At 47.3% G+C, this 25,015-nt stretch overlaps 1 protein-coding gene and 1 pseudogene across 3 annotated transcripts in view; one reads left to right on the top strand and one right to left on the bottom strand.

Annotated features, from left to right (window-relative positions):
* The window catches only part of NTN1 (netrin 1), a 233,857-nt gene that overhangs the window by 179,494 nt on the left and 29,348 nt on the right, over positions 1–25,015 (top strand). For all 3 annotated transcript variants that reach the window (XM_043527741.1, XM_043527742.1, XM_037914351.2), the window contains one exon: positions 23,299–23,373. In XM_043527741.1, the coding sequence (XP_043383676.1) occupies positions 23,299–23,373 (75 nt within the window). The remainder of the gene's footprint in view (positions 1–23,298; positions 23,374–25,015) is intronic.
* LOC114022572 lies at positions 10,027–10,181 on the bottom strand (annotated as a pseudogene).

The following is a 25,015-nucleotide window of genomic DNA, read 5'->3' as shown; positions in this document are numbered from 1 at the left end:
TATCCTTAGTCTGCTGGCGATAGTCCAGGCCCAGGCATTGTTGACTGATATGCCAGGAGTGCTTTATATGGGTCCACTGATTTTTGTAGAAGTCTCTCTAAACTCTGCACTGCTCTCTCCACCTCCCCGTTGCTTGGGGGGAAATGTGGATTACAAGTAAAATATTCACAATCAAAGTCCTGAGCAAATGCTAGGAATATTTCAGCAGTAAATTGAGTCCCATTATCTGCTATTAGGATTTCAGGACTCCAGGTCTTGCAAATATTGACTTTTGTTTCTGGATGACCTGTGCCGATGCTGTCTGGGTAAATATAGCCAAGTCAGTGTATCTGGAGAAGTAGTCGACTACAGTAACGTATGTGTGTCCTTGTCAGGAAAAAAAATCTGGCTACCCCCTGCCAAGGTCTGCCAGATAGCTCTGTAGAAAGTAATGGTTCTGGTGATTAGTTTTTTTCCCCCTTGTTACACAACTTGCAGCCCTCTGCTAACATCTGAATTTGCCTACTCAGGCAGGGCCACCATATGGAGTTTTGTGCGTGTGCACTGCACTTGTTTATACCTTGGTGTCCCTTCTGGATTTTGGAGAGCATCATTTTCTGAACTACCGCAGGGATAAGAATGTGCCATCCTTTCAGAAGTAAGCCATTGACCATGTGAAGGTCATTTTGGTCCTGCCAGATCTGTTGGAAGTTGACTCGCAGCCGAATTCTTTGGCAGAGTTGAGTCTGTTTCTGGCAAGTCTCATCCTTTAGTTGTTCATCTCTAATTTGCTGAAGTCAGCTGGCAGATGCTGGAATTTTTGGCAGAACAAGGTCAGTGTACATTTTGACATTTCTCTAAAGCTTTTCCTCCTTCCATTGATGGATGCTCAACTGGGGCTCTAGATAGAGTGTTTGCTTCTGTGAGTGCTTTCCCTGGTATGTGCTCAACGTTGAAAGAAAATCACGTCATCAGCCATAGTCAAAATCTTTTAATCCTAGATGAAAGGGTCAGCCAGTGGTTTTTAACCCAATAATGCCACTAAGGGCCTGTGGTCTGTTTCTATGTTAAAATTCAAGCCAAACAGATATGCTTTGAGCCATTCACAGGTCCAAGTGACTACTAGAGCTTCCTTTTCCAGTTGAGCATACCAGTGCTCAGTTTCCGTGAGGCTTCTTATTATGAATGAAACAGGTCTCTGGTCTCCTTCTGGCTGCTTTTGCGTGAACTCTTAAATCATATGAAGATGTGTCAGCTGCTACCATTGCTGGATAATTTATCGAATATTGTACCAAAATAGGTGGAGATGTCAGTAGTTCTTTTATTTTATTAAATGCGTGTAGTTGTCGGCTACCCTAAATACACATATTGTGACCATTAAGGACGTCGATTAAGGACGTCGATTGTTAGATGAGCTACATTTGGTAAGGTTTTCCCAAAATGAATCAACATGCCCAGGAATCTTCTTACAGCAGAAATATCTTTGGGTTTGGGTAAGGTGAGTAATGCCTTCAGTTTGTCTGAATTCTGTTTGCTAATTACATGTCATACATATTTTATCTGCTCCTTTCCAAATTCACGTTTCAAGGCCAGCTTGCTGGAAGCATCTCAAAACTGCATGTAGTCGTTCATCATGTTCATTTTTCTCTCTGTCATATACCACATAGGCATTGACTCCATGGGTGCTCCAGGGCTGGAGCACCCAGGGAAAAAAATTAGCATATGCTTAGTGCCCACTGGAAGCCAGCTCCCCCTTCCCCTCCCCCCAGCACCTCCCGGCTGCCACGATCAGCTGTTTCACGGCATTCAGGAGGTGCTGGGGGGGAGGGGGAGGAGTGGGGATGGGGCACACTCTGGGAAGGGGGTGGAACTGGATGGGAAGAGGCGGGGCGGGGGTGGGAAGAGGCAGATCAGAGGTGGGGACTTGGGAGAAGGGGTCGGGGGGGCAGGGCTTGGGGTGGAGCGGGGGGTTGAGCACCCCCTGAGCCCAGAGGAAGCCGGCATCTATGATACCAATACTAACACATCATCCGCCTAGCAAACCTGACACAATCTGAGAGATTCTCTTTTGGAAATGTTCTAGTGCTGAAGATATGCCAAATGGAGGACAAGTGAAACAGTACCTTCCAAACAGGGTGATTAATGTAGTTAATAGTGTAGATTCTTTAGCAAGGGGGATTTGCCAGAAGTCTGCTATAGCAGCTAACTTTGAGAAGACTTTGGCTTCTGGTAACTGACAGTATCTGGTCACTGGGCGAGGAAAGCTGTCAGGGCAGTACAAAATAAGCACGTGTCTTTTTCTGCACACACTTCCATTAAGTTGTGTCAGGTTGACACAAATTCAGATTTTTCCATTGAGCTTTGGTACTACTACAATCCCCTCACACCAGTGAGTGGGTTCTTCTCGCTGGGAAATAACTCCCATATCTTCCATTCTCTTTCATTCTTCTTTGACTTTCCCTAGCAAGAGTATAGGAATGCAGTGTGAGACAGCGGACCAAATTTATTTTGTACGGCCCTGACAGCTTTCCCAGCCTGTGAAGACATGTGGTTACATCTCCTGTTTAGTTTGCTTTTTGCCATTAGTGCACTGCAGTTTCTCTGTGACATGTAGTCTTGTGTTGCTGGCAACTCTAGTAGAGGAGTTGTCAGTCCTTGTATTACATTTATTATTTGATGAAGAATTTTCCATCATTTCTGTAGTTTCCCAAGGAACTGGCCACAAACATTCAATGTTTTGTTACTAGTCCCACATAACATTTTATTTGGTTTTTGCAGATATCCATCCTGGCATCAGTTATAATCTTTTTTTAGAATTGCAGTGATGGCTGCCCCAGTATCAATTTTAAATGTAAGGTTTTCACTGTTTAGATCAGTGGTTCTTAAACTTTTGTACTGGTGACCCCTTTCACATAGCAAGGCTCTGAGTGCAACCCTCCCTCATGAATTAAGAATACATTTTTATATATTTAACACCATTATAGATGCTGGAGAAAAAGTGGGGTTTGGGGTGGAGGCTGACAGCTTGCAACACCCCATGTAATAAACTCATGACCCCTGTTTGAGAACCCCTGGTTTAGATTAATGCTTTAATGCTTGTGTACCAAGGTGTTGTCTGTTCTGTTGAGAAGTATGAACTCATTGTCATCTGATGACAACACTCCATCTGGGATTGTTTCCACTACTCTTGGTGACGTGCAGGCTATTGCAAAATGTCCCATTTTATAACAGCTACTACATTCTGTCTCTTTTGCTGGACATTTTTGCCATCTGTGGCTTGGTGTCTTGCCACATCTTCCAGAGCTTTCCCAAGCTTTCCTCCTATTAAGGTTCTTTGGTCTCAGACGCTCTAGATCTGCACTCTGTGTATGTTATAAATTTGGTCTGATTGCTCCTTTCACATTTGTGTCTTTTCTCTTTACTTTATCAGTATTGTCCCCTCTGCTGCTAACATGTAAGTCACATTGCTGTTCTTTGTAGTTTCTTGCATTCTGACTTTTGCTATAACTTTTGCTAGTGTGAGATCTGGGTCTAACTGATAGTTATTGGTGTAAGAAACACCAGCTCATCTGCACAGCTTCAGTTAATCTCAGGTGTATATTGGCTTATACCATGTATACTGGCTTACAGCCAGTCCTATAATAAACTATATAAAGATGTATTAAATAGGAAAAGGAAATTAGAGAGTTATTTAAAATGTTAAAACAAGCAAACATAGACACACAAATTAGTCACTGCCTTAGGTTTCAAAAGATAATATAGACTTCTATCATCAGCAAGCTCTAGTTGATCTGTAGGGCTAACTCAGGCTAAATAGCTGGGGATCTCTTTCTATGCCTACAAACGCTTTTCCCCCCAGAGTCCAAGCAGCATAGAGATCCTTAGTTCCTTTGGTTTGGGGTTTTTATCCTTGTCCTACCATGTGCTCTGAGCCGCAAAATCAGCTGATGGAAGGAGTCCACTTGCATGACGCATCTTCTCAGGGACGAGAGCAATACAACAATAGGAGGCGTTAGTCCTTTTGTTGACGATTCCTCAATCCAGATGTGGGGCATTTCCAGTTGTAAGATCCACCCATAGCCTGTCTGGTATTGATGGGTCTCCTCTTTTGGGAGGGGCATAACAATTTCTGTAGAAGAGCAAATCTTCACACTGATTAATGTCCCTCCCCTGTAGGGCGATTCACACAGTCACAGAGGCTCACAAGACAACTGCTCAAATGGTACATTACAATAGGGAGCACAGATATTACAAGTAAGATTAATACAGGCAGCAACTCACAGGCATTCAATAAGAGTCCAGACATTACACACTTGCTTATAATTCTAATACCTATTTTATCAATATTAACCCCCACGTGAGCCAGACAGATTCCAGCAGAAGTCCCCAGCAGAGACATGGGGACCTTGGCACAAGCTGGCACCTGGCCTGCCAGTGTCACAACTCCTTTTTTGGAGAGAGGGATTCACTCCTGACACCATGTAGACACAGATACCAAGAGCCATGTTTTAAACAGCAAGTGGAGACCTCCCAAACCAGGAAGTTCCTACATTTTTACGCTCCCTGCTGCAACACATGCTGGTTCTCTCTGGTAATTGTGGAGGACCAGGAATTCTATAACCACTCCACAATAACTAGTTTTAAACCATCATATGTGTGTCCATACTGGGATTTGCTAAATGGGGTTAGCTAAACCATTTTTTGAACCAGTGCAATTTCTATGCCCAGACAAGGCCTTGGTTTAGGGGAATGGAAGGGGACTGAGTATAAATCTTTTAAAATGTGTTTATGTTAAAATCCATGGGCGAAATTCTACTTTAAGGTTCTATGATATAAATCTGAGTCATTCTGTTGATGTCAGCAGAGTGACTCTGGATTTACACTGGCGTCTCTGCGTAACTAATTCTGCCCAGTGTGTGTATGCTGCTAATGATCCTGGATTGTAAATATGTCAGATGATGGATTAAAATGTTCAGCTCACCTCTAAAGAGAAACTTTCACTGTATTCCAATAAGCAACGGACTCCGCCTCTGGGTTACAACCTTTCCATCTGTACATGCTCCTTGCCTCACTGCGCTGGTACAGTGCATGGGCCGTTCTGACAGGGAGCTGCTGGCTGGCTGGTAATTTATAAAGTGGCCAATGCTACTGAAGACAGATGGTTTCCTATTAATGTATTTAATCACGCAGACTAGAGCTTTCTGCAAGTTGGTATCCTGGAGGGCAGCTGTAATAGGGAATTCTGAAGTATGTCAGCAGTTGGAGCACAAACTCGGGGGCTCTTGCTCTTCAAGCTGGGAATAGGAATAAAGGCTTGTGGCTTGTGGCTGGCTCTCCAGAGGAAAAGCTCCCGGCTGTGTTCCCTTGGTGACAAAATGTGGTTTGGGCTGGAGTGAAGTGTTTTGTAAGTTTCATACGATTAAACCCTGGCTTGAAGCCTCACTGTATGTGCATATGTGTGTGTGTGCACATGCATGTCTCAGCGTATGTGCACATGCATACCTCTGTATTTTTGTGTGTGTGCCTGTGCATGCATGTCTCTGTGCTTGTGTATCTGCATGAATATCTCTGTGTGTGTGTGTTCACATGTGTGCATGTGCATGAGTGTGTGTATATGTGTGTGCGCTCATATGTGTGTATATGTCTCTTTGTGTTAATGCATTTGTGCCTGTGTGCGTGCATTTGTGCATGCATGCATATATGTGTGCATATGAGGCCTTGTCTACACACAAAATTGCATCGGTTCAGTTAAATTGGTTTTGTTAAATCAGTTTACTTAAACTGGTGCAAACCCTTGGTTGGATACTTTTTTTGGTTAAAGAGTGGCTTATTTTGGTTTAATGTAAACCTGTTCTTTAAAATAAATCAAAATAAACCTGGATTAAAGCGAAATAAGCATTGCTGCTCAGCCTTGTTCAGTGGCTTAGCTAAATCAGTTGAAAATCACACCTTACATTAAACCAGTGCAACTCAGTGTGTTGACCAGCTCTCAGGCTCACCTCTGCAGTACAAGCTCCAAGAGGCATGGCTCCTGAGGGTATGTCTACACTGCAGATGCAGCTCAGGTAGATATACATACATTAGCTTTGATAGAGCTGGTGCACTAAAAATAACGGTGTAGCCATGGTGGCATTGGCTAGCCACTTGAATATGTACCTAGGTTCTCTGGAGGGATTGTATTTGGGTGTCTTGATTGTGCTACCGTGGCTACATTGCTATTTTTAGCATGCTACTTCAACCAAAGCTGGTGTGCATCCGTCCACCTGAGCTGGAAATTACACCAGCAGCTGCAGTGTAGACGTACTCTCAGGAGCAGTGGCCTGAATCCGGCATGGTGACTGTGAGAGCGCAGGGTGAAACACTGCCATTACTGCTCCATTTTATAGGATGCAGTACGCATTCTACCCTGCACTAGGCAAGCTCAGCTGGATGGAGTGAAGAGTGGACTCACACCCAGTCACTCCTCGCCCGCATGAGATTTCCGACTCTCCAGCAGAGAGACTTGCGTTCATTCGCTTTGTATCTTTCAGCGGATATATGAGGCATTTTCCAGGCACTTGCTGCAGGCTGATCCATCCCCGCTTCCCCCCCCGCGCAAACCTTCAGCCAATGTAATATTTTTGACCATTCGGATTTGATCCTTTTCTCCTGTGAGGATGCAGGGAGGCTGAGCACTTGCAGTTTGACTCAGGAATCTTAGTAAACAAGCCAAAAGCTTCAGGGTTTAAATTCACTCCGGAGAGAAGTTGCCAATGGCAGCTGCACCTTGGGGCCTGGCTGCTGGGATGTAATTGATCTGGTTAATGGTGGGACGGTGTGTACAAAGAAATATTGGGGAGCAAGGCTGCAGTGTCTGTGTGGTTCGGATCTGGAGACAGAGACTGTGGCTGTTTCAAATTTAAAAGGAAGCAAGTGAGTAAAGACTCTGGTGGAATATAACAGGGTGGCTTGCCCCTTAAAGGGCTAGAGGCTTCGGACCAGCCAATCCTGTAGCTAAGGAGCAGGAATCTGCTGATTCCCCTATAAAGAGCAGCAGGAAGCTACAGAGGCAGGAGTTCAGGGAGACTAGGGTGGATTACAAAGGTTGCTGAAACTTGCTTGGGAGTGAGACTACAGGCAGAAAAGGCCTGGGAGTGACGGGTAGATGGATGGTGTTGAGAAGGGATTTGATATTTTGGACTGTTTTGTCAATAAAACCTCAGGCCCCAAGGAACAAGTGGTACTGGATGGAAAGCCTGTGTGTGGCATTTATTTAAGAAGCTCCTTGATGGGGGAAACTGAGGCAGGCTGCCTGCAGAGTGACCTGAGGCTATGGGGTGGGGGAGGCTGTGACATGTGGCCATGCATTGACATGAAGGCACAAATGACTGCAAAGCCTGTTGCTCATATGGTGGCTTGTTTTCTAGTGTCCTCCTGGTGTTCTCAGACTTTCCCTTTAGCTGCTTGACTGTAGCTTGAGCACCCCAGGCATGCTGGGGCAGATTGTGCCTTCCATGCAGCTGAGTGTCCCGGGAACCTATCCCATCACTCTCCGCAGGGGGCACCTCGGCATTCTGAGCTGTGGAATCTGGAGGTGCAAAGAGGAGCCCAGGGGAGCACGCAGTGCGGGGGATTCCGATGTAGCGTGAACGGCCATGTGCAAGTGGTGGGGGCAGAGGTGCAATTCATTCAGGATCACTCCCTGTTGTCTCCGCTTTGGTGCTTTACAATATCTGTCTCAGGGCCCCTCTGCCTGCCTGCGTCTGGAACAATAACAATAGACTGGAGCAAACCTCAGCACCTGATCAAGTGAACCCAGAACGTTGCGGGAAAGGAGCCTCAGCCTCCAAGCCCAGCTCTGGACCTGCTGCCTCTGAACCAGACAGCTGTGAATTCTGGGGAAGTACAGCTCGGGAGGGGGATGGGGCAGCTCAGCCTCTCCTGTGTTCTCTCGTGGGCTGTTTGGGCATCCCCAAGAACTGCCAAGCTTGCTGCCAAAGCAGCTTGCTCGAGAGTTCCATGCAGAGAGTGAGGAAGGAGACCATTGCTGGTGAAGGTTTAACAGCCCTTTGTTTTCCCAGGGAATATCGACAGATGATGGCAGCACAGGCAGGGGCAATGGGGAACCAGCGGTGAAAGAGTTAATGGCCATTAACGGGTATTACGTTAAGGGCTGGGTTGTGGCGCTGGCCCATGCTGGAGATGCTGCATGGCCATCCCTCCCCAAGTGTGAGACACGATCCCTTCCCCGGTGCTTGGCGGGGAGGGTGCACGCCGTGATTCTGCTCTCCCTGTGTACAGACTGGCCAGCGCTGCACAATGAGACGGGGCCAGGGGACCTTGCTTCTCCCCCACCCCTTTGAGACTGGCACTCCTGCAGGCTCTAGGAGGGGACAATCCCATTACTCCCCTAAGCCCAGGGACTGCTGGTCTGTCTGGGTGTCCAAGTACCGGGATGGGGTGGGGGAGTTCCATGTGTCACTCCTCTGAGCCAGACACAGATTAACTCTAGACTGAAAGAGACGCACAGTCAGGCGGATGCTCCATCGAAACGTTTGCTCTAAATGGGGCACCTTAGCTTCAGCTAGTGGTGTTGGAGCCGTCAGGCCTTCCTCTTGCCCCGAGGAAGCTCCAGCTGCGATTGTTTCCAGAGCAGTGCAGGGGAGGGGAGAGAGGTTCTGGGTGGGGACTTTTGGCGATTATTCCAATATGCATCCTTCAGTGGGGCGCAAAAGGATCCTGCTTGCTGGGTTATAACTACATGGTGGCAAACAGAACCTTCTGGATGTGGCATTCTCGCCGGGCTGCAGGGGATGAAAGGGGCAGAGATGGGAATACTAATAGGGCCTTGGCTCCTGCAACAAGCCTGGGCTTCGGTTTCCAACCCAGCAGCTCCAGGCAAGAGGCTTTAATCTAATTACATGCTTTATTTGCGCCAATTTGTTTTTCAATCAATCTTGTTCAGCCAGAAGAAAGGACATTGCTGTGGGCTTATCTGCACCTTCTTGTTCCAAGAGTGAGGTTAATAGCAGTTATTCCTTGCTGGAATTGCCTGTGGGGCTGCAGACCTCACTCAGTTTGGCTCTCTGTTTGCATCTGACACGTCCTGCCCTGAGTGAGTGCCATTTTGAACCTTATCTTCCTACGGCACTCATCAGTGCAGAGTTATTCAGCTACGGAACTGCCCCGCTGCAACCTAAGTGTCTCTTTGAAACAGGCCTGATCTATGCTAGTCGAGGGTATTGGTTTAACTAGATCCATTTCAAAGTCAGTCTAGTTAAACTGGTGGAAACCCCCGCCGCAGATGCACCTACACCGGGTTAAGCTTCATCCAGATCAGGTTAGATTGGGTCAGTAAATCCAACTGATTTATTAAATCAGTACACTTTTCCTCCATAGACAAGATCTTAGGTTTGGGCTGCACTTCTAAAAGTTTACCGGCATAACTATGTCAGTGAGGGCTGAGACTTTTTGTCTTTTTCTTTTTTTAGAAAGCACTAAAGCACTTTGAAAGCACTGAAGCAGATGGCGTTATACTGTTATAAAGCACCGGTATGGCGTATTGTGCTTTGCTGACCCTGAAGAAGCTACACTGTTATGAGCACTTTTATACCAGTATCACTGGATCTGCCCTGGGGGGTTCCACTTTAACCATACAAACATAGTTCATGTGATGTAACTTTAAAGTGTAGACTCGGTCTTTGGCCTGTGGCCTTATGCCTGGTCTACACTTCAAAGTTTTGCTGGCATAGCTATGTCAGGAATATGAAAAAATCACCCCCTGAACAGGGCCGGATTAAGGTTATGAGGGGCCTAAGGCTAATGGGAGGGAAAGGCCTAAGTATGAATTACATATTGCAAAAAATATTACAACCACCATACATTGAATTCACAGTCTTGATGGATTAATTTGTACAAAGCAATATCTAATGAGGAAAGATTTCCGATGGCCCTGCTACTGTCACTCAGCTGTTACTTCAATATGGAATGGAGGGCCTACAGTAGGGCCTGAAAATAGGAGGGCCTAAGGCTATAGTTTTATTAGCCTAGGAGTTTTTTTTTTTTTTCCAGGAGAGAGGATGAACGCAGTCCCCCACTAACACAAATTATGCAGTCGAGTTTCCTGCATTTGGGGAAATCGCAGGGGTCAGCACACCCGCAGTGCAATGGATGAGCCTCGCCCTGGGAAAACCACCTTCGTGATCATGGTATCTCCCAATTAATCCGGCCCTGCCGCTTAACTGACACAGCTGTGCTGGCAAAAGCCCTGTAGATGCAATTATGCAGGCAAAATAGTCCTTTTGCAGGTGTAGCTAATTTATCTCAAGGAAGTGGTATCAGCTATACCTGCAAAATAAGTCTTAGAAGAGTTTTCCGTTATAGCTCTACCGGACAACCCTTGCTAGTGTAGACAAGGCTGAGTCTGATGGAGCTGCATCTCGGAGGACAGTGAACGAAGGCTGGGATGACCCTTCCCCCACTCCATACCATACCACCCTTACTACTGCGCTGCCACTGGCAGTGATGCTGCCTTCCGAGCTGGGTACCCTGCCAGCAGCTGCTACTCTCCGGCCGCCCAGCTCTGAAGGTAGCGCAGAAGTAAGGGTGGCAATACCGCGACCCCGCTGCAATAAGCTTGCGACCCCTTTTTGGGTCAGGAACCCCAGTTTGAGAAAAGCTGGGCTAGTGACACTGTACCAATGCTACATTGTAACATTTGAGTCGATTTGCATTGGTGCAAGGACTTTACCCTTTCATGCCTGTGGCCCAGGGACAAAGTCAGGAGGTGGCAGATGTTAGGGAGCGTGCCCTGGAAGAATGAGACCAGTGCTGGGCCATGGAAAGTCCTGAGTTCTGAATCCTGGTTCTGTGTGGCTTTGTCTGCACTGGAAAACTGTATCATATTAGAACCTCACTTAGTATAAACCAGCACTGGCATGTCCTTGGACATGTGACCATCACCCCTTCTGAACACCATTCTCCTTGTTAGCTGATATGTTTGCTAAACACTTCCTTTTCCGAGGCTGAACAGAGCCTGAGTGTTTAATATCATGCTAGGGTACTTTGTTCTAACAGTGTAATTGCCCAGTGTAGACCGAAGTATCGGATGGCCTTGGGTAAGTCATTTCACCTTTCTGTCTCAGTTTCCCCATCTGTAAAATAGGGATAATAATCTTTACCCACGTCCTTTAACCCACCTTCATGGATATCTGTGCAGTATTTTGCCCATAGAAAGCCCTATAAAATACTAGGTATTATTATATTATTATGGCACCTTAATCCCAAGCTCAGCCCAAAAGCATAGCTTGCAAATGTTCCCCAAACTTTGAGTTTTGAGGTGCATTTGGGGTTCATATCAGTGGCGTGCAATTCCACTCTAATGCAATAATCATAATAATTAAAAATTATAATTTGCAGTTATGTAGAACTTCATATTTTCAAAGCATGTTACCCATATTAACTACTGTAATTCATCACAGCTACAGGGGTCCACCCTGATTTAAACTGACTCTGCAGATAACCACATTTCACGGTAACGCTCAGCATTTCCCTGTCAATGATATTATAAAGTGTGTGGGTTGATGCAGAAGAAATTAACAGTGTGAAAACCATGGCTCTTAAAGTGACTACAGTAAGGGCTGTCACTAGGTTGCTTTTATGCTAAAGAAAGAAGGATGCTCTGAAATATAATAATCTGATCAGTTCCAAGCCAAAATAAATAACCAGAATAATACATATTCCTTTCCTTGTCTCCACAATTCTGTCTGAATCCCAAGAGATGATGTCCCCTGTATGGCTGTGCCTCATATTGCAATTCACACAATGCAAAATCTGAAAGTAATCAGCAAGTCACTCACCCCTCTAATAAACCCCACCCAGGCTTTGTATTGAATTGCTCTGCAGTGCCAAAACGATCCGCCATTTGTGCTTTAGGCACAGTAGATTTTTAACACCCCCCCATCCATGTCCAATATCTAAGTATGCAAATAAAAAGGCAATTCCTGCAGCATCCCTTCCTCTCCCCTCCCCGGGGATGTAAGGCCAGCAAAGGACATAAAGTAGCAGCTAGTTTGGAGGGAGCATGTTTGCGCAGCACAACGGGCACTCTATAGAATGATTCTAATGGTTGCTACTGAAACATCAGCTGTGGTAAAATTGCAGAAATATTAAAACCGTCCTCCTTGGATGGGAGCCTGATGTGCTTCTAGTGCTGGGCAAAGCACAAAAGATTTGGATGGTCATCTTGAAGAAGTGTCCAAAAGTTCAGGGCCAAATTCCTCACTGCTCTAACTCCTTTTATTTCAGTAGACGGTCAGGTATTAGCTGGGAACCTTAGCAATCATACATAGCACTCACCTGGTACTTTACCATTGCAGATAGGGTGACCAGGTGTCCGCTTTCTAACTGTAACACCCAGTCGAAAAGGGATCCTGGTGGCTCCGGTCAGCACTGCTGACCAGGCCATTGTCTGTCTGGTTGGCTCTGTGTGCTGCTCTGCCCAAAGTGCCACCCCTGTAGCTCCCATTGGCCAGGAACCGCAGCCAGTGGGAGCTGCGGGGGCGGCGCCTGTGGACAGGGCAACGTGCAGAGCCACCTGGCTGCGTCTCCGTGTAGGAGCCGGAAGGGTGGGCATGCTGTTGCTTCCGGGAGCTGCTTTAGGTAAGCGCTACCCGGAGCCTGCACCCCGACCACCCTCCAGGCTCCAACCACCTGCCCCAGCCCTGATCCTCCTCCTGTCCTCCAAACCCCTCGATCCCAGCCTCCTGCACCCCTAACCCTCCATCCCCACCACAGAGCCCACACCCCCAGCCGGAGCCCTCACACACACACCCTCATCCCAACCCCCTGCCCCAGCCCTGATCCTCCTCCTGCCCTCCGAACCCCTCAATCACAGCCCAGCTCACTCTCCTACACTCCAACCCCCTCATCCCCTGCCCCACCCCAGAGTTTGCACCCCCAGCTGGAGCCCGTGCTCCAACCCCCTGCCCCAGCCCTGATCCCCCTTCTGCACCCTGAACTCCTCATTTCTGGGCTCACCCCAGAACCCACGCTCCCAGCTGGAGCCCTCACCTTCTCCCGCACCCCAGCCCCCTGAGCCAGCCCGGTGAAAATGAGCCAGTGAGTGAGGGTGGGGAGAATGAGTGACAGAGGAAGCGGGGGATGGAGTGAGTGGGGGCAGGGCCTTAGAGAAGGGGGTGGGGCAGGGGTGGGGTAAGGGTGTTTGGTTTTGTGCAAGTAGAAAGTTGGCAACCCTAATTGCAGAGCACTTTATAAACCTCATTTAGCCTTTCTTTAAAACCTGCACAATAGATAAACAGGGTAGGAGCCATTCTGCTACATAACGAGTTGAAATGGGGTCTTTTACTTTCCATCAGCTGCCTCTTGATACAGCCTTCCTCTCATTCATTCTACTAGTCACATCTACAATACAGCAGCACTGGAGCGTACAGGGGGCATCTGGGGGGGAAAGGTGAAGGAGGGGGATGGAGAGGAGGGGGAGGTGAAGCCTGTTTTTCCCTACAGTCTTGTCTTTTTAACAGAGAGGCCCAAACCGACACCCCCAGATCCAGAACCCTTTGGGGGTGTCTGAGATACAAAGCAAGACCCAGATCTGAATTTCTCAGACTAACCCGATCTTTGTAATAGGATGAAGTGCCAGAGTTGGGAGCATTTGAAATCCAAACACTCCGTAGTCCCTGCTCTGCTCTGTGACAGCCTGACTTCATACCCAAAAGGCGCAGAACAAGAAACTCGAACACTTTGAAGAATGCTTACTACTGGGGGGTTGGGGGGACAACCAGATTCACCTCACACCAGCAGACAGCCTGTATGCACTAATTCTAGAACTTCTGCAGCCTTCTCAGGGAGGGGAGGCTTTCTGAGTCGTAGCAGGTGAAAGATGGCAATCCATGGTGCATCCGAACCTTGTGATTGTGCAGCAGGAGCGGGGCCTGGGGGTGAGTTTCAGTCACTGATGGGCTAAAGCCAAATGTTCAAATCTGGGTGCTCAATGTTAAGCACCTAAATCTATATTTAGGCAGTTACATCAGTATTAGGTTAGGCACCCAAATCTGAAAATGATTTTAAATGTTTCTAACACTTTATATCGGAGCGGCATTTGGTTTCCACTACGGCAGTGTGGTTTTAGTGGTGTTGTGAAGATCATCTTTAAATCACAAGTGAAATAAGTTTCCTGGTTGCAGCTTAGCCTCCCCTTGTGAACACTAGTAGGCATCCTAAAGCCAGGGTGCAACTGGGTATGATGGGAAGTCCCTGTCTTGCACGTGTTCCAGCTAGAGCTGGGCAGAAAATGTTTGGCAAATACTAAATTTGGAGAAAAAATACATTTTGGGGAGCATTGAAACAATTAGTGAATTTGGATTGAATTTGACAACAGTTTGGCCTGAAAAATATGTCAAAAAAAATTCTGAAAAGTCAAATATTTCATTTTGACCATTTTGACCATTTAAAAACACTTTATTTCCATTTTTTGGTTTCAAACAGCATTTTTCTTAGAAAGGTGGTTCGTTTAGAAAAAAAAAGGGGGAGGAAGGAAACCACCCAAAAATTAACCAAAACACAATGAAATATTGGGGAGCAGGGCTGCAGTGTCTGTGTGGTTCGGATCTGGAGACAGGGACTGTGGCTGTTTTGGGTTGACCTAGATGAAAGTTTTTCATTTTTTTTTTTGATTCAGCAAAAAATCCAAAAATATAGTTTCAGTTTGAATCGATCTGAAATTTTTTTTGGACTTTTCAGGTTAGTTCCTGAACCAAAAAAGCCATTGTTCACTCAGCTTTCTCCCAGATCAGGAAGGAGGTGCACTGGTAGAGCTGAGTGTGGCTGGTTGTCCAGCACCTGACTGCACCATGCCTGGCTCTCACCAGCACTAACACTCCCTAAAAAGATGGAGGGAGAACATTGTTTTTTAAACTAAAGTGATTTTTTTCGGGAGAAAAAAAATTAATAAAACAAACAAGGTGTTTAGCCGCGGAAGCCCTTCACACGGCCAGAGAGTTAGCTAGATCAAGGGGACAGGCAGAGCCATGAAGCCTGTAAATGCATTGCTGACATATTTTACTAAGCTGAAAAGGACACAAAACAGCCGCCTGCTACCTGCTCTAAGACCTTGGATCGCTCTCAGAACAAGTAGTACCAATTGCGTCTTTCCAAACTCCCTCTTGCTCAGTTTACACTCAGACTCGGCAACTGCCTTCCCAGTTCGTGTTTTCTCATGGAAAACCATCCAGTCACTCCCATTATAAATGGTAGGGTTTTTTTCATGATGTTTTCCCTCTCTTTGATATTGGCAGGTCTTCAGCCCATCGAAAGGGGAAGCATGGGCTGGTGGGAGGAACATATACCTGGGAATTTTGAGGTTTGGGTTTTAGCCCTGCCTCAGATTTCCTGTATTTTCAATTTTCTAAATAGATGCCTAAAGTAGGCATTTGATGTCCTTTGTTTGCCACCCAAATGCTGATCTACTCCCTTAAATCAGAATTTAGGTGCTTAAAATGGGTATTTAGGGTCAAGGATCTGGATTTAGGTGTCTACGTTTGAAAACTGGCTCTTTAAACCTCTCTGGGCCCTGATTTCCCCATCTGTCGGCAACAGGGATGATACAATGAAGGGAGTTTTTATGGTTCGGTTAGTTCAGGTTTGTAATGCACTTGAGCCCTCAGACGGAAGATGCTGGACTAGTGACCAGTGTTGAGTTGTACTGTGGTTTCTCCTTGTCAGGGCCGTCCTTACCCATATGCAAAGTATGCAGCTGCATAGGGCACCGGGAAATTTGGTGCCTCAAATTTCCCGGTGCCCTGCGCAGCTGCGTGCTGCTCCAGCCCCTGCTCCGGCTCTTCCCCAGGGCCCCTATTCCTGCTCCGTCCCCACCCCGCCTCTTCCCCGCTCCAGCCCTGCCCCCACTTCCCTGAGCTCTGCAGCAGGGCCGGGTTTGCACTCACCGGGAAGTGCAGCAACCTGGCCACACGTGCGCCAGCGGTGAGTGCTGGGGGGGTGGTTCCCCCCGTCCCCCAATCCAGAGCCCCCCCCCACAGAGGCCTGGGGCCAGCCTGCCCACTCACCTCCCCACAGAGGCCTGGGGCCCCACACCACCCCCTGTGGGGGGCTGCGTAGGGCCCCAGAATAACTAGGGACGGCCCTGCTCCTTGTTAAATAGATTTTAATCCATGAGGTCGCCAGTGTAACCTTGTGAGTCAGCGGATCCCAGATGCAAATTTGTGCTGGCTGGGTACAGGGGGAGAGCACGCTAGGTTCTCAAGCAAGAGATCGTGTCTGTCAGGCAAGAAGAGATGGGAAAACCCAGCTTTCTCGCCGGAGAAGCAAGATTCAAAACAAAGGAGTTGTTTGGGGTGGAAAGTCTCCACCCACTCAAGGAAGTCACCTGACCCTTTAGCGCTATGGCCGCCAAAACATTACTGAACAGGGACATGGCAGCAGCTGTAATGGTTAAGAAAAAGCGAGGATTGATTCTATCCTCCAGCCCATCCCAGAGAGGCAGAGTAGAGGGCAAAACCTCAAGCCCAGGACTGCTCCCCATGGGACCAGGACAAATGGCAACTCAACTCTTCCCCATTGCCCTTACAGCTCAGTTCCTACACTACACTACAGGTTCCCCTCCCTCTCGCAGCAGGCCCTGTGTCATCCTGGTCTCTATCACTACATCTGGAGACAGTGGGTGAGTAGAATGTCTAAGGTGAAAATTATTCACCTATTTGCTAGGCAGCTCCCGCTCTTGATGCTTCAGCCATGTCCTTCGTCTAGAGAGGATTACCCCATGGTTAACCCATGAGGTGTGCAAGAGAGTACCCGCATCTCTCATGGAAGCCAGTGGGAGCTGTGGATACTCAGCACCTTTCACGATCAGACCACTCCCACTCAGCCTGGTGGGCAATGGGCGTTTGGCGAGGAAGAACACAGGGAGAAATAATTGAGGCAGGGAGAATCCTGCATCCCTTTAATGGTCTGTATGCGTTGCAGCAGTGCTCAGCGTATTCCAGTTGTCAGCAAGTCGCGTCTCCTCCCCACTTCCGACCCCCGCACCCAGCAACCCTTGGAGCTTGGCTCGGCGATCAGCTTTCAGCAAGGGAGCAGCAGCACAGTAAATCTTTCCACCGGTGTCTGAGCTGTTGAAATGATGTTTCATGGTCTCGGGCGGAATCTTTTTTTAATCATTAGGCAACGTTAGTGTAATAAACTACAGCGCTCTCTGTGTGCATTTGGCTTGGCTAAAAGGTAACCTTTTTAATATTAAGTATGCGAACAGCTCATTCGCAAACACAAAATCTGAGCTTTGTTTCAGAGATTTAATTTGTCATCTGAAACAGTCTCCAGTGGGTTATCTAGCAGTTTGAGAAAGGAGAGAGCTCAGAAGGTGAAAGACAGAGAGAGAGCCAGGGGACCCGATCCACCAATGATGTAAATCAGCACTGATTTCCAATGGAGCTCTGCGGATTCACACCTGCTGGGATCTGACCCATTGACTTCACTGGAGCTACGTTGATTTACATGAGTTGGGATCTGGCCCTCCTGATTTCTTTAGCGCTATGCTGATTTATACCAGCTGGGGAATTGGCCCATTGAGTTCTATTTAACCCAGTTGAGGCCCTGGCCCAGAAAGTAGAGGTGTGAGGAGGAAGAAAAAGGAAGAGAGGACAAAGTAGGAAGGTCTGATCCAGCTCTCCCTTACTTCAGTAGAATTACTCTTCATTGACAGCGATGAAAGCCAGGGAGTGCCAGACCCAGAACAGAGAACTAGATAGTTAATTAAGAACTAAACTGGTTCCACCTGGTGCATGAGGTTCACAGTATCTCCATATCCACAGCTGCTGAAGCAGGGAGGATGTTTTCACACCACAGCTACCAGCAATCCCTGCTGGGCACCGTTAGGCTGTTTCCTGTCATGTTAAAAATCACCAGCCCCAATGCTACTCCCTGCCCTAAAAGCAGGACTGAGCCCGCGGTGCTCCAATGTGCTGATTGCTGACTCAATGTGATATCCGTTTAGGAAGTGAATACTGGCTGGCCGAGCTCATACGGTCTGGAGAGCCAGTCGAGTTTGGATACTTCTCTGAATCTTATCCCAGGCTCATGGGTTTGGAAACCTCACAAGGGCAGGTTTCTTGGAGTGCCTAATCTCAGCCCAACTGAAAATACTATGAGAACAGCCTGGGGATTGGGAAATGCAGAGAATTTAAGCCACGAGAAAAGATTGCTGAACTTCTCTGAAGCTCCTGAAGAGATGCATGGTTCCAGACAAACGCCAGGGTGATTCTTGGTTTGGGATTAATCCCACTTTCTCTAGCAGCAGTACTTCTGGACCTGATGCTAAGACAGGGCAAGCTATAGGAGATGGACAGAAAGCCTTCCCAGCTCCTGCTGGCTCAGTCAATGACAATCTCCTGTTTGGTTTTAGCAGAGGTGGTGCACTCCCAAAGTGAGCTTTGACCCAGATCAGGGACTCTGTCTACTGGTCATGTCCACCCACCAGCTAGCAGACACAAGGCAGCCTCCGCCATCAGGGGTAGATTGGGCTAGGCAACCATTAGCCATTCATCCAAGAGGGTATTTTTGCTCTAGCTTATAACTAACATTACACCCCTACTGCTCATTTCATTCACTTCATTTGGTACAAGTATCAGGATGTGGTAACTTGCTCCCTGTGTTGTCCTGCAGTTAGGGCAGCAGATGGATAGACAGAACTCCTGGGTTTTAGTTTCTTCTGCTACTAACTTACTGTATGGCCTTGGATAAATCATCTCTCTGTGCATCATTTTCTCTTCTGTGAAATGGGTATTACAAAGCCTAATTAGTGAGTATTTATAAAGCTTAGAGATCTTGCAATGACAAGTGCTATAGGAGGGCAAAGTGTTGGTAATAATCATCATCGTAGTGCATTAGTATCCAGAAAACATCCTGCCCATTGTTCCTGACTAGAATCCCATTAGCTGCATATTCAATGAATCTGATTGCTTGTCTCAGATCTGCATGTTGCTTAGCCAGATGTGTTCGGGCAGAGCCCTGTCTGTTCTGGTTAGGTCAGGTTCTCTTGCAGACTCTTCCACACAAGTTTTCTTTCAGTGTTCATCATCTGGAATCTTTCACAGGACCTCAGCATTGTCGACATTAAAATAACCCATCTTGGACATGGCCTGTGCCCTCAACGGATGGTCTGGTGTTGTCTGGCCCACTGCAAACATTGGTCTGCCATTTAGTGTCACTGCAAAAAGAGGAGAGTGCATCTCCTGTAGTCTGAACAAAGGGAATTCAGGGTAATCAGCAGTTCCTTCCATGACTGCAAAGTTCAGGCCAGGACTTAGGGTAGCTCTTCATGGTGACATTAGTCAGCACAATCTGAGAGCCAGAGAGAACCATGGGATCTGTCTGTGACTGCAGCCTCCATAAAGAATCTCCTTTATATGAATTGCAAACAAGTTCTGGCCCTTCTGTACCCCTACAGAGGGTATGACACGCAGACAGGTTTAAGGATTACACAGGAAACCTCTGAGGATGGGGCAGTTGAATGATTGTCAGAATGCAAGCCCTATAGGGTTAGTGAAAGAAAGGGCTAGATATTATAAAAGATTCCAGCTAAAGCTTTCTGCCAATGCTTTTATGGGATATCCACTCTCTGTTCCAGTGTGTTTCAAGTCTTGCTTAGAGAGACAAGGTGGGTGAGGTAATATCTTTTATTGGACAAACTTCAAGTCTTGCTTGACATTCAGGGTCATATTAGAAGAAGAAAACAAAGAGCCGTAATGATTTCTGTAATCCGTTGGCCCTCGGCTATTCTTTTCCATTTAAAAGGTTCTTGGCAGGTTGGGAACATGGTAGGGAATCTCAGCAGGGCTTCTGGCATGGAAAACCGTGTTGTTTCAAATGATAGGTTTTGCTTCTGGCCCCAACTTTGATTAGATCATATTTAGAGAGCGCAAAGCAATTTATCATCATTTGCACTCTTCTGAGGGATGGGAATAAAGTTGATAGCAGTCAAGAGACTAGTGTTTGGAGAACAATAGGAGCGAATGGAGATGGGCTGGTGAGGCCATGTGTGTATTTGGTTAGGATTAGCCTGGGGGCTAGGGCTTGGGTTGGAGGTGGAATCAGAGTTAAGATTTTGAGATCTTGCAAGATTTTAGCCCTAACTGGTGGAAGTCTGGAAGATTAGCCATCATGGAATTTCTATCATCTTGGTCTCTTAGCAAGACTGTGGCCACATCCCAACCAGAACCAGAAAATAATCTGCTTCTGGGTTTAAACATGACCTGGCACCAAAACAATTGGCCAGGTCTGGGATCAGGGGATTTGAATTCTCCCAGATTTGTAAAGCACCGAGGCACCTAACTCCCATCAAGTTAGGCATCTAAACATTTTGAAAATTCCACTAAGTGTCTATCTGCATCTTTAGGGGCCTAAATACCTTTAAAAACCTGATTCCTGGTCCCTTGGGATAGGTGATGCGTTGATACCATTCCACTGAAATTCCTTTGAAACTAATGGAACATTAAGGTGTTGGGCAACTGCACTTCTCCTGGCTGTACCTGGTATATTTAGCAGTACAGGAGGTGCATTCCAACTGGTTCTACCTAACGCAGGACTGTATTTTGATACTCTTGCTCCTGTTGAGTAGTAACTTGCTCCATAGAAATCCGTGGCACTACTCATGGAGTAGGATACATACGCTGAGGAGTAAGGCTGGCACAATTGATGCTTTCTACTTAGGCATGCCTGGTATGTCCCAGCAGAAGTCAGTGGGCTAATGCAGAGGTCTGTGTTTTCGTCACGCATTGGAGTGCTGACTTCCCACCAGAGTCAGCACAGGTTCAATAGAACAAACTTCCCCAGCGATTCTGGAGAGTAACTCAAGTTTCAAATAGGTATTGCAACTACAAAGGCCCTAGTGGGCTTAGAAACCGCTCATTCTTTCTGCACCTCTCCAAGGTTAGGAGAGTGGTGGGTAAGGTGTTCCTAGTTCCCAGTCACTTCCCCACGCTGTGCCTCTGTTACCCCTTTACTCTTGGTCTATTTAGATTGTGAGGTCTTCCAGGCAAGGGCCATTTCTCCCTATGGGTTTGGACAAGACCTACCACAATGAGGCCCTGATCTCAGCTGGAGCCTCCAGGCACTACTGTAATGCAAATAATAAGAGCAGTGTAACAGGGTGGCTTGTGTATGGGTTGGAGAGCCTGGGGCTAAGGCAGCCCTGATTGCAAGATGAACCCCACCTGAGAGGAATCTAGTGATTCTGATATAAAAGGCAGCAGGATGCTGCAGAGAGGGGCATGGCTGGGCAAGTAGCTGAGCTTGCCAGAGGCAGTACAGGTGGCCTGCCTGTAAAGAGGGGATGCTCGGGAAACAGGATGTTGTGTGGAGCTGGGGCTGGTGGACAGAGCAGCTATGAGGAGCAAGTTATGCTGGTTCAGAGTCCTAGCCAGACCATGCTGGAGTTACAGGAGAGAAGGTGAGCTCAGAAGCTGTGTGTTTGTTCTGGACATTTGACAAAATCTGTTGCCAGCCTGAGGAGTGCTGGTGAAGAGTGAATTAGGGGATTTGACCTTACAAGGTCACTGGAGACTGAGTGAGTTCTTTAAGGGGCCTGTATGAAGGGGAAATAGAGGTAGAATGGCCACAAGGTTGTAAGCGGCAATGGTCTACAAGCAGCTTCAGAAGATCGGGTCCAGCGCTAGCGGAGATGCAGGCAGAAACTGCCCGGTTCTCTTTAGAACATTCCAAAGGCTTCTCTCCAGCAGCAGGTTGAATCAGGTCAGAACGTGAGCTCGGGGAGGTGTGTCAGAAAGTCACCTGCAACTTCCCATCAGCTGCTTGTGCCCTGGCAGCCTTGCCCTTTGCTGACACTGCTTCCCTTTCCTGCTTTCCTCCTCCCCGGCCCTCAGTCACAGAGCTCTGGTGCCTCTCAGTGGCATTTCAATGGCATTTGCATTTTTTTAAGGATTACAAAACAACTGCTTAAAAATGGGAGAGGGGTGAGAGAGATGCTGGAGAGTGGGTATTTTTGTGTTGATATCTGCCCTGATTCAGTCTGGCCTCCTGCCTGAGTCAAACTTTCACTCCCTTTACATTTCCCCCTCCCTTCGGGGGCACCAGAACCTCTAAAGCCAATGGTGGAAGCACCAACATCGAAGTCATTTAAAATTGTCACAGTGCCAAGGTGCAGTGTGGCCGTGACAACATGGCCATCGCATGGTTGCATGTGATGTTATTTTGTCACCACCTCGTGCCAATATATTTGCGCCTCACAGTGGAGTGTCATGGCGACAGGGGATGGCTCATTTGCTGATGACCTGTTCCGTTCTTGCCCTCTGTTGCACCTGGCCCTGGCCACTGTTGGAAGACAGGACACTGGGCTAGATGGACCTTTGGTCTGACCCAGCCTGGCCGCTCTTACGTTCTCATGGCAGTGCAGTGTACTGCTGTTACGTACGGCTGCCTCATGATGTGTTGTCTGCTCCAGCCACGTGGCCAGACTTAGACCCACCCTGTCAAAACTGGAATGGCTCTGCCAAAATCGGAGCCAGGAGGAGCCGCCGACGTATCGGGAATCACTCCGTACCCGGTGGGCTGAAATGCATGGAATTGCTCCAGCACAGCCAACACAGCCCTATGTTGCCAGCGCTGCCAGAGCAACAGCCCCGGCTCCATCACATTAGTGGCAGTGGAACACAGGCCGATGTTCCGAGGAGTAAAATCATCATGTCACAGCAGTAGGGCCCATTAGAAATGAAATGTTCCTACTGGGGTATTTTATTTGCACACTCCAGTAGAGTGGACACCAAAAGGCTTTGCTAATGCTTCATGGGCTGCTAATTTCCTCTCTGACCTCTTTTGTTGGAGCATGACCCCAGCCAGAATCTCTCTGCAATGAATGCCAAAGCCTGCCACAGGCCTGGGTTAGGGGTGACAATGAGGCCTCTGTGGGCTTTAATCAGGCTCCAGTTTGCAGTTTAAGAACAGGGGGAATTTGTGTGGCTCTCAAAAGAGCTGGGTGGCACAATAAGGGAGGCCCTGGGCTCTCCCATGAAGGCAGAGGCAGCCCGGCGAAGACAGCTAAAGGGATTCGTCAGGCGGGGAGGAGGGAGGATGGCTTCCTTTGTAAAAGGCTTTCTTTAGAAAGGAAGGTTTTGCTGAATGCCCCTGCTAGACGACCCAATCGGGGCCTGGCAGATGGATATCACAGGCATGCTGCTTATTCATGGCAGCCTGCAGCTTTTCTCGCTTCCCCCTCCCCCAGCCTTTTATGCATTTTTAAGGCTAATTTGTTTTGTTAATCTTTTCTTGCCCTCTCGCTTTCTCTCCCCCCTACAGATTGTGACTCATACTGCAAGGCGTCCAAGGGGAAGCTGAAGATTAACATGAAGAAATACTGCAAGAAAGACTATGGTGAGTTGTGCATTCTTGGCCTTCTCAGCGTTTTTAAAGTGAGGGGGATTTTTAAAAAACATCTTTCCTGAAATGCAATTGGCCTCATTTGTATTAGATGAGACTGCAAGGGATGAGCTCTAGCATGTCTGAACCCAGGATGTATTCTGCCCAGCGTAGTCACAGATTGTGCAGGTGAGGGGCGTGTATGTGGAAGGGACCACGTGCATTTCCAGGTGCACCTTGGAAGAACTCGGTACATATGGAAGGAGCAGAGCGGTCAGGATTCCTGTACAGCTTCATCTCTGCTCTAGTGCAATCTCTGCTCCTTCCTGCCCCATGCTCTGAGTTTGTTGTAACCTGTATTTTAGGCATTATTTTCCTATGGCTTAGAGATGAAATCAGCTGCCCTAAGCAAGGCTCTAAATCGCAGTGATGCATGTGTGTGCAATGACACTTCTAAAACACACAGTGATGCTTTAAAAGTATGTGCAATGAACAGTAAACACCATTTCCCCAGGGTCCTTTCCCAGCCCAGCACTGCATTCTCTGTTACCTAGAGTCCCCTGCAGCCATGCCCACGCCTCAGCCCAAGTGTTGCATACTCAGTTATGGCAGTGACCTTTTAAAAATTGTTTTAGGCTTTGGAAAACAAGTGGCCAATGCTGCTTTGTCATTTGAGTGCATATACTCTTCCCCATCCAGCTACACCAGGCACAACTCTCCCCATAGCACGGAAGTCTCATGGTTTGGTCTCCATGCTACAGGTTATCGTTAGTGCTTAGCAATTTTCAGAGTGACTGAAACAAGGGGTAGGGGAAGAGAAATGTCTGCAGACACAGTGACCGGTCGGCTGTGTCTTAGCAAGAGAATACTGTGTGTTTCATGCAGTAGGATTTTAATGATTGTTCAAGCTAGGATGGCGTTCAGTTCATTGGGAAAGTCAGACCTTGCACAATCAAAAGCTCTCCCATCTCATTTGTCTGGAAAGTTACAGTTTTCCAAATCAGACGGGAACATCTAATCAAAAGACCAGCTTCAAAGGTTAAGATCATCCATGCTTTTCCACTTCCAGAGCCCTAACTTCCTACACTCGGGCACTTACTGGGCGGAGTAGCTAGATAATTTGGCAAGAGGGGAAGTGATGTGTCACATTGCATGACGTAGCAGTACAGAGGCCCCTGAAGTCAATGTTGCAGTGCCAGTTAATACCAGCAGAGAGCCTGGCCCCTAAGGGTTAGCTATTGGTTACACACTTTTGTTTTTTGTTTTGATTTAATGTAGATAAAATGAACCCAATGAGATCCTAAGCTAAACTATTTGCGCCTAAAATGTAGGGGACAAGCTTTATTGGACCAACTTCTGTTGGTGAGAGAGACAAACTTTCAAGCTACACAGAGCTCTTCTTCGGGTCTGGGAAAGGTATAAGAGTCGCAGCTAAATACCAGATGGAACTGATATACTTATGCTAAACGGTCTGATTCATTTGTAACACTAGTTTTGCCAGTGACTTCTATGGAGTTACTCCTGATTCACACTAGTGTATGTGAGAGAAGTATCATAGATTTTTAAGGTCAGAAGAGACTCTGAGCTCATGTAGTCTATAAACACAGACCATAGAATTTTACTTCTGTATTGAGCCAAACATCAACCCTTTGTGTTT

This window comes from Chelonia mydas, chromosome 14 (genome assembly GCF_015237465.2).
Source record: "Chelonia mydas isolate rCheMyd1 chromosome 14, rCheMyd1.pri.v2, whole genome shotgun sequence".
NCBI lineage: Eukaryota > Metazoa > Chordata > Testudines > Cheloniidae > Chelonia > Chelonia mydas.
The sequence above is the reverse complement of the archived record's forward strand: the minus strand, read 5'-3'. Positions and strand labels throughout refer to the sequence as shown.